This window comes from Perna viridis, chromosome 10, assembly GCF_037379345.1.
Source record: "Perna viridis isolate PV_CMFRI_1.1 ecotype Kerala chromosome 10, ASM3737934v1, whole genome shotgun sequence".
Lineage (NCBI taxonomy): Eukaryota > Metazoa > Mollusca > Bivalvia > Mytilida > Mytilidae > Perna > Perna viridis.
In genome coordinates, this window is record NC_142454.1 from 25,058,556 (window position 1) to 25,067,461 (window position 8,906).

Genomic DNA, 8,906 nt, shown 5'->3' on the forward strand with positions numbered 1-8,906 from the left:
CTTTATTTTAAAAATAATTTTAAGACGCAATTTTCTCAACGCCAAATTTCGACCAATTCGATAAAACGAAAGTAGAATGTTGCTAAAAATAGAAAACACATGGACAAAAGAAACACGTGGAGTCACTGAAACCGCGGGAAGTCTCGAATACAGAATCACAATGGATGAAAGTGGTGAGATGTCATTACAGGTTTTGCTCCCCTGTTCAGTGTCATAAACTTAAATTTATTGTTTTTTTCTAGTAATGAGTAATGACTTTACAAACGGCGTACAATTTCTATGACATGTCTTCTTTTTTGACGTCCTGTTTAGAAAGGGGCTTGCTCTCTCTTCTTTTTTGACGTCCTGTTTACAAAGGGGCTTGATCCCACTATCAAATATGCAGTCCGACTAATATATTTACACGAAAACCCAAACGAAAAAAGCAAAACGAACAAACAATATTAAAAAAAAAACGGGCGACAAAAAACAAAGTGAAGGCTCCAATCCCACAACACGATAATATATGACCAGGAATTATTACATGTACAATAATATGGGGTAGGCATTGCCTAAATCAGCGAGCACCATGAGTTTTACCATAATGTACTGTTTGTGTGAGACTCATAAAAATAAAGGGCATTACAAAGAGGGGGGTCAACCCAAATCAAATTTTTTGCTTCGCACAAGCAATATATTTATATTTAAGCAGCAGGCAAAATCAATATTTCTATTTGAAAATTTGTTTTCCCCAAAATTCCAATCCCATACCCCCCTTTTCCCCTCGCTCTCAAAATGATCAATAACTTTATAGCTCTTTGCAATACTTTACATTTATTATTCCTTAAGGGCATCTCTAGCAACATCCATATCAGTTTTGGCCTGTCAGATCAATCTGTACAGATACCGTAAGTATTACAGTTTTCCATGGATGGTGGGAATATTTTACACATATCTTGTGACGTAAACAAAATTCAGATGACAGCAGCAAATTCCAAACAAGAAAATGGTTGCCTTTCCTATCTTATAAAAGCTATGCTTCGATTAGCTATGCTTCGATTTTGATAATATAATCCGTTATATTTTTTCCAAGGCGGGTTAGGTTCTTGACAACAGCAACAGTGGAACAGCGGAGATACACGTATACATTCATCCACATGTTTCCCAAAGTTTTTAAAAACATAACATTCACTTCTTTAAATAAGTGTAACAAATTAGAAAAAGACATGAAAACTATCAGATAAGATGAATTTATTTTTACTGAAACATAATCTTAACGTAAATTTTTTTATTTGTTTGAATGAAGGAAATGATGAATTTTCTCTGTACGGACAGTCACTTTTTGTTACTACCGGGACATGACTTTTTCTTCGTTAGTATATTGGGGAACCTTAAGGGAAATTTAGAACGTACATGTAATAACCATAGAGCTCACACCACTTCGCGGCACTCGCTATAAACCTTCCACTGTATTTTTCTATATCTCAGTCTATATTTTCAATATTTAATGAACAAAAAAGCAATCAGGAGAAATCAGGATTTCAGACCAAAGGGGTCAAAATCTCTGAAATCCATTTTCGGTCGGCTTGAACCCTTACAGGGTCATTGCCCACAGGACCTCCAGCCGAACAAGGTCCTGAATCAAGGAAATCCAAGCTGAAACACTGTGTGCCTGTCCACAATCTGGAGACTTTGGTCATTAATTTGTGTTTGTGTGTTTATTAGACATTTTAGTGCTAGTGAAAATACTTAATAGTTACAAGAAAAAAGTAGTACTAGAATGTGCACATGCATACAATCAGAAAACGTGAAGCTGCTCTACTGTAAATTCAGATATTATTGATATTGCAAGTAATGTGACGGACTGTAAATCACAATTGTTACAACTTGCAAATAATTATTAGATTTTTAACATAACTAATGCAGCATTTTTCTCAAAGTCACATCAGGAATTATACCTGCCTCCATTTACCAAAGATAATGTTCAAATTTGAATTCAAAATTTGTCTACAACTTAATTTACACCTATGGTTGTTTAAATTATATTTTAGTATAAAAAGGAGTGTTTCCTCCTTAAAACTTGGATGACATATATAAATCCAGCATTACTATGTTTATATTATCAAATTGGCTTAGATTCGGTTACCAAGACTTTTTTTTTTTGGTTGTTGGTAATTTGACAAAAAAACAATGATTTACACTCTAATTACACCAACCCTAATTACCTATTTATAAACCTATAACTGCAAAACAAATAAAAAGAAAGACTACTCTGCCTCAAGAATAGAATGGCTGAAAAAATTAGGTTAAATCAATAATGTTCTAGAAATTACATCAAGTACATATAAAAAATTGCATTAATGAAATAATGAATGCCAACATTTACTTCTAATTTTACAGATATATGCTGTTTAATACAGGTTTTAATTATGGACTTCATAAAAATATAAAGAGCAGGTTCTTTTCACATATAATTTTTAAAAAGGGGTTACTAATATAAGTCATCATTTGCACATTTTTTCATCTCCTCTGACACCACTGGACCAATTGGAACCAAACTTGGTATGAATATTTTTTGGGGTATCTCGCATAGAACTGATGTGGGGATTTTTTATCCTTTGAAAAACTTGGCGGCCGTTACTAAAAATAGAACGTAGGGGTCAGACAGTAATGTTTCGCATATATCTCCAAAACTGTTAGGTTTAGCATAATTATTTCAATTGCTGAAATGACCCTTATTATAAGGCTTAAAAACTCTTCAGGGATCAAAGTTGTCGGGCGACTCCTTGTAAGAGTTATTGCCTTTGAAAGATGAAAAATGCCTTTTTTTTACAGTTTTCAGCCAATATCTTGCAAACTATAATATATAGAATGAAACTTTCAATCGCTGAAATGATCCTTAAGATAGTCCTACTAAAGTTTTGAGTCAAAATTGTTGGACTACTCCTTGTTAAATTTATTGCTCTTGAAAGACAAACTTGAACCAGGTGAGTGATTCAGGCTCATGGGAGCCTCTAGTTGCTTATACATGTTTGTTTCACAAAATTTAACCAAATGATTAAACTAAAGAGGTGGGTTGCTGGCCCCCAAATCTTCACTCAGGAACTCCCACTACAAAAATTCAACCATGAAGAAAAAAATGCTTTCAGTGCCAAGTGAATACAAACTAGGATCCCTAGTGATAGAAGGAAAGACAAAGCAGGTGTACAACCTTGACAGTCACCCTGGCCATGTCTTACTGAAATCTAAAGATAAAATTACAGCAGGAGATGGAGACAGGGCACATGAAATGAAAGGAAAAGCTGCCATCTCAACAGCTACAACTTCAGCTATATTTGAGTTATTGAATAATGTTGGTAAGACATTTTTTTTTTTTAAATAACTGAAAATATGTTACTTTTAAAGCATTCAAGGTTACTACATTTTTAATGACTTATGTCCCCATTAGGCACAGACCATTTTTATCTGGAAGGAAGGGCTGGGATTTGATGAAGAATCTTTTATTTTCGTACTAATGCAAACACTTTTTATATTTCAGCAGCAACTGTAATCAATGTTTTTATGAATATATAGAGTCATTATTTTTTATTCTTCTTAATGGATGAGTAAACAAAATTTTTAAAAGATCCCACACACACAATCTGCTAATAGAATGGCTGGTACCTAACCTTCATCTTACTGGTTTCTTCTATTTCACTATTACAGATTTAGATACACTTTATAATATCTTAATAATACAGACCCTAAATTAAATAAATCAATGTCATTCCTATTAATTTTTCATTTTCAATTATACATTTCAGGTGTAAAAACTCATTTCATCAAGCAAGTTAGCTCCACTGCTATATTGACGAGGAAGTGCGAGATGATACCTATAGAATGGGTTACCAGGAGAATTGCTACTGGTTCCTTTCTGAAAAGGAACCAAGGAGTTAAGGAAGGATATAGATTCTGTCCTCCAAAGCAAGAAACCTTCTTCAAGGTTGGTTTAATATGATGGTATATTTAAATATGGCCGCGTAGAAATTGTGGGGATGTGTCATTATGACAATCATGTTGTTGAATGAGGGTGGTTGGCTTCTGGACAATAGCTTCAGGATCCTTACAGAAAAGGTTCCATACAACTTAATGGGTCATTTTTAGGATTGTTGATGTAGGAATAAAGGTCCAAAAATAAATAGTTTATTTATTGACCAAGTTTATTGGGATTTATTTTTAGTGATGACTGCTTATCTGATTTTATTATACCTAGTTGCCTATTAAATTTTAAGGGTACAAGATAAACCCCTCTTATTAGATTGGCAGCTATATTACAATCACCTTGTCTGTTCTTCTGTTCGTTCGTCTGTTACATTTTTTTCATAACATATTTCTCAGCTTTTACAGATTGATTGATTGATTGATTGTTGGGGTTTAACGTCCGAGCAGCAATATTTCAGCTATATTCAGACGATGAACATGAAACAGATGATAAAATGAACATGAAATGATGATGAAATGAAAAACGGGATGGGACACAAGGACAGTAGGGTCGATAAATTTTGATTGCCACTAGAAAAAGGGAGGGATGGGTAAGGTCGGGCAATTTAGCCTCCTGTGGCGGAGCGCAAAGGTTCCTACTCCTATCGAATACCACAGCAGGGTTCTTTAACGTGCAAGGAACATGGCATCTTTCCCAACACGGTGCACCACTATGGTTTGCGGTCAGGTTTTCCATATTATAGCCTGACAACCCCAGCATGTAACATGCCAGGGGTACCCCATTCCACCACCTGGGGCACACATCCCAGTTGCTCTGTGGGCAGAGCGCCTAGCCCCCGGCTAGGTTTCTGAGCACTATTTAGTCGCCTTTTACAACAAGCTTAGCGATGCTGCAGGCCCATTCTTTTGACACCCGGACCTGCACGGGGCCAGCTTTTACAGAAGGGAATGCTTAGATATTTGTTACATTGCTATCTTATGATGACTTGTGCCGTGTCTCCCCTTTTCAGGTTCATCACTCTTCGACCTCCGGTTTACCAATCAACTTAGTTATTTAGTTGCTGCATGATGGAAATTTTCGTTACAGATTTCATTGGTGAATTTGGGAATTGCCAGATTTTAAAGAGAAATTTTACTTTTGTTTATAATTTTACCATTGTAATTTGACATGATCACAAAATTAAAAACCAAAAATAATTGATGCCCAACAAACATTAGTTCATCTACGTTGTCAAAGTTTTTTATTACTCAGGTGTTTTGTAGTGTCCATTTGTTGATCAAGTTGAATTTCTGTAGGATGATGCCAACCATGATCCACAGTGGTCCTTTGAACAGTGTGTAGCTGCTGAGCTGAAGTTGGGTGGTGTACTGATAGGCCCAGATGAGCTGGAAATAATGAGAAAGACCACAATTACAGTATTCGAAATCCTTGAGAAATGTTGGACATCTCAGGATTGTAGCCTAATTGATATGAAAATAGAATTTGGTATAGACTCGCAAACAGGTACTCTTATGATGTGTATGAACCTTTAAAACATTGTTGTGAGAATGCTATATTTACCAAAAAAAATTAAAGATAATTTATTTTATGTTAAGCAATTGAGTATTACCGTATAATTTCAAAATAAGATGTTGAATTAAAAAAATAAACACTAAGGAACAAGTGTCAGTAAGAAGGATATATTAATAGCCCCAAAAAATTATATTTGTTATTTGTGATTTGCTTATCTTAGTGTAAATTTAAATTTATTCCATATTCAAATGAACATGGCCAAACATACTAAAAAGTTCGTAAAATTAATACTTGCATACCTTCAACTATTTTCAGGAGAAATTTTGCTCTCTGATGTCATTGACAGTGATTCTTGGAGATTGTGGCCCTCTGGTGATAAGCGTTTGATGAAAGACAAGCAAGTGTACCGTAACCTTGACATTGTAACACAGGAAGCTCTTGATACAGTCAAAAGAAACTTTGAATGGGTGGCTGATAAAGTTACTGTAAGATTTTAGCCGAAGATGGTCTGAAGTTTTTACCATTCAAACCTATTTTTCCAGGGTTCATTTAAAAATGTGATTTTAATTTAGTTTAACTGCAAGTCAAATATTAAATTCAGTTTTAACCCTGTACATCATATTTGGAGCACTAAGTAGTTTCCAAATGGAGAATTAATTTTTCAAAACTGTCTTTTAAACTTGAATACAACTTAATGTAGGTGGTTTAAGTAACTCTCACGACCAAGTCTTTCAAGCTTAAACTTCAAGCTATTCCAATTTAAAAGACTGTCTCTGTTAAGATCACTTAATTTGCAATGGTAATGTTGGCATTAATGTGCAATAATAACCCTCCTACATATGCATTGAAAGCAGTCTTCACAATAAACCAGTGGTCTGAACCCTGAGGCTTATCGCAATGCTGGTAGACTTGTAAAAGTTACACTTACAGAAAGTACTAATTTTTTGTGTTGGACAGAAATCTGTGGAAATAATACCTGCTAAAATTGATTTTAACACTATACAACACTTAACCTTTTGTTGAAACCATGAACATGTTCATTTGATAGATCTCACGAAAATTAGCAACCATGAAAATAGATACGTTTACAGTATTTATATGAAAAATTTTCAAATTATTATTTGGGTCTGTTGATCAAAAAGTTTGCATTTTATACTCTGGAAGTAGATACGATTTGAAATGTTTCTTCTTCATGTTGTATATTGTAGTTACTGAACAGAAAACCACGAGCAAGAGCAGTAGTTATCATGGGATCAGCCACTGATACTCCTCACTGTGAGAAAATCAAAGCAGCTTGTTCTAAATATGGTGTACCATGTGACCTTAGAGTGTCATCTGCTCACAAGGCTACTGATGCTACCATGAATATTCTTGCTGAATATGAAGGTTAGATTTATGAATTCAGATATTTTTTTAAAGGAGATGGGCTGTAAATGCTCTGTGGTCAGTAATGAATTCAAAGTTATAGTAAACTATTTAAATAATGCCTTTAAATATTTTTTTAAAAGGAAACTTAATTAGTTCAGTCTGGAAAACGTAAGGTGAACTCGAGTATTTTGGCAACTCTTAGTGGTATACTCAAAATGATTTTTGTTCTTCAGGACAAGGTATTCCTACAGTATTTATAGCAGTAGCAGGCAGAAGTAATGGTTTAGGACCAGTTCTCTCTGGTAATGCTGTGTGGCCAGTGATTAACTGTCCTCCCTTGTCTGCTGATTGGGGATCACAGGATGTATGGTCTTCTCTGCGTTTACCTTCAGGTAATAATACATGGGGTATACAAACTTACAGTAGAACAAGCAAAATAAGGTATAAAAAGACTTGTGATTTTTCACATTGATACAATTTTACCTTTACCTTATTTTACTTCTCTGTTGTAATTCCTATATCATTCCTGATGTAAGTAGAGCTGTTTTATCAGTTTAACATGTCAACTTCAATATGTGTGAATAGTAAGTCAAATATCGTTTCGAATGTCATATGACCTGATTTTTAGTTGGAAAAGTTCTTTGGGACAAAGAAAGAACTCACCATAAATTAACTACTTGTGAAGGATTTTATTAAAGGGCCTTAAAGTTACAGTTACAGGCAAAATTATTACATGTAGTTGCTGTACGAGAAAAGTGTAAAGTGGTTAAGTGAACATATGATAGGGAGATGTAAGCGTTCTATCAAACATGGATAAAATGGAAGAACTTTTTAGTAGTTGTCCGGCTATTTACCTTAGATATTTCATCATTTACTGATCATTCAATCAAGAATGACCAACCAACTCTTGATTTCCTGAAATGCTGTGAAATTGACCTGTCTGTTTATTTATAGGTCTAGGTTGCAGTACTGTTATGTCTCCAGAGGCAGCTGCCCTTATGGCTGCCCAGATTCTCTCCCTACATGAGCATGTCATCTGGAGCAAGCTGAGAGCCACTCAACTCAACACATGGACTGGACTAAAGCGTGCAGATCAGAAAATCCAGCAGGTCCCGGTGTGTGCCAATGGTGTCAATGGGCATTGACAGGTTCTTGATGGATGATTAGTTTGAATTGTTAATAATTCAGGAATGTTTGATATACATATTTTCCGAATGTGAACAATGAAAATGACAATCAAAATTTCCTGTTTCAAAGTGTAATTCTATTTGCATAATAATGATCTCATTGTGGTTGTGAATCATGATAAATTTGTTGCTCAGTTAATGTGAATTATATAGAAATCCTTATATGTATATCCTATGGTGCCATAAATATGAAATATGAGATTTGTTTGTTTTTTTTTTCAAGGAGTGCTATTTTGTTAACAATTCTAGGTCAGTTATAAAATAAATGCATGTATGACATCAAGTGTGTTTTTCTTAGCCAATTTGTATCATCATTCATTGTTACCATGGTTACTGCCAAATAACATTGCCCTGTCTATTTTGAACATTGGATAAGTTTTCCAAGGTCTTGCATTGATGTCAGCTATGAGTGTGTGTTCAAGTGAACAACTTTGGGTAATGTTATATTACAGATGTTTGGATTGATTTTGTGGTGGACATCCTATAATAATTGGTCTTTCCATAATAAATCCTGTCCTGGCTGTAACTTTGTTGTAGTTCAATTAAAGATAGGTTTTTGGCATGTTGGTAGACATCCTCATGATGATGCATCACATACCAGAATTGATGACCAACTTTGATATGATTTTAGGTTTGTGTTTATTGGACAGAGCTATTTGTAGTCAAATTACACTTAACTTTATAATTGATAAAGTAGTATGGTTGTTATATCACTGGAATATATACCAACAGGGATATGTGAGAATTCCTACAACATATGATGTGTGTCTTCGTTATAAGTATGAACAAACACTTCCTGCAGAAGGATTTTGAGCCGTTCATGTTTTAACACTGTCCCTATTGGTTCTTTTAGCATATTTTGGTTATGTACATGTCAT

At 34.5% G+C, this 8,906-nt stretch overlaps 1 protein-coding gene across 1 annotated transcript; it reads left to right on the top strand.

Annotated features, from left to right (window-relative positions):
• The first annotated feature begins 13 nt into the window (after window positions 1-13).
• On the top strand, window positions 14-8,307 carry LOC148605104 (multifunctional protein ADE2-like). Its single transcript, XM_088550638.1, has 8 exons — window positions 14-173; window positions 3,129-3,335; window positions 3,783-3,961; window positions 5,257-5,464; window positions 5,789-5,958; window positions 6,682-6,859; window positions 7,075-7,233; window positions 7,796-8,307. Exons 1-8 carry the CDS (start codon window positions 77-79, stop codon window positions 7,984-7,986), a joined length of 1,389 nt encoding a protein of 462 aa, XP_088406764.1. The 5' UTR covers window positions 14-76; the 3' UTR covers window positions 7,987-8,307.
• Window positions 8,308-8,906: the final 599 nt, after the last annotated feature.

Coding starts and splice junctions, on each gene's coding strand:
- LOC148605104 (XM_088550638.1), top strand. CDS start 77: ATGTTGCTAAAAATAGAAAACACATGGACAAAAGAAACACGTGGAGTC. Junction 3,336..3,782: donor TGAGTTATTGAATAATGTTG/GTAAGACATTTT, acceptor TATACATTTCAG/GTGTAAAAACTCATTTCATC. Junction 5,465..5,788: donor TGGTATAGACTCGCAAACAG/GTACTCTTATGA, acceptor AACTATTTTCAG/GAGAAATTTTGCTCTCTGAT.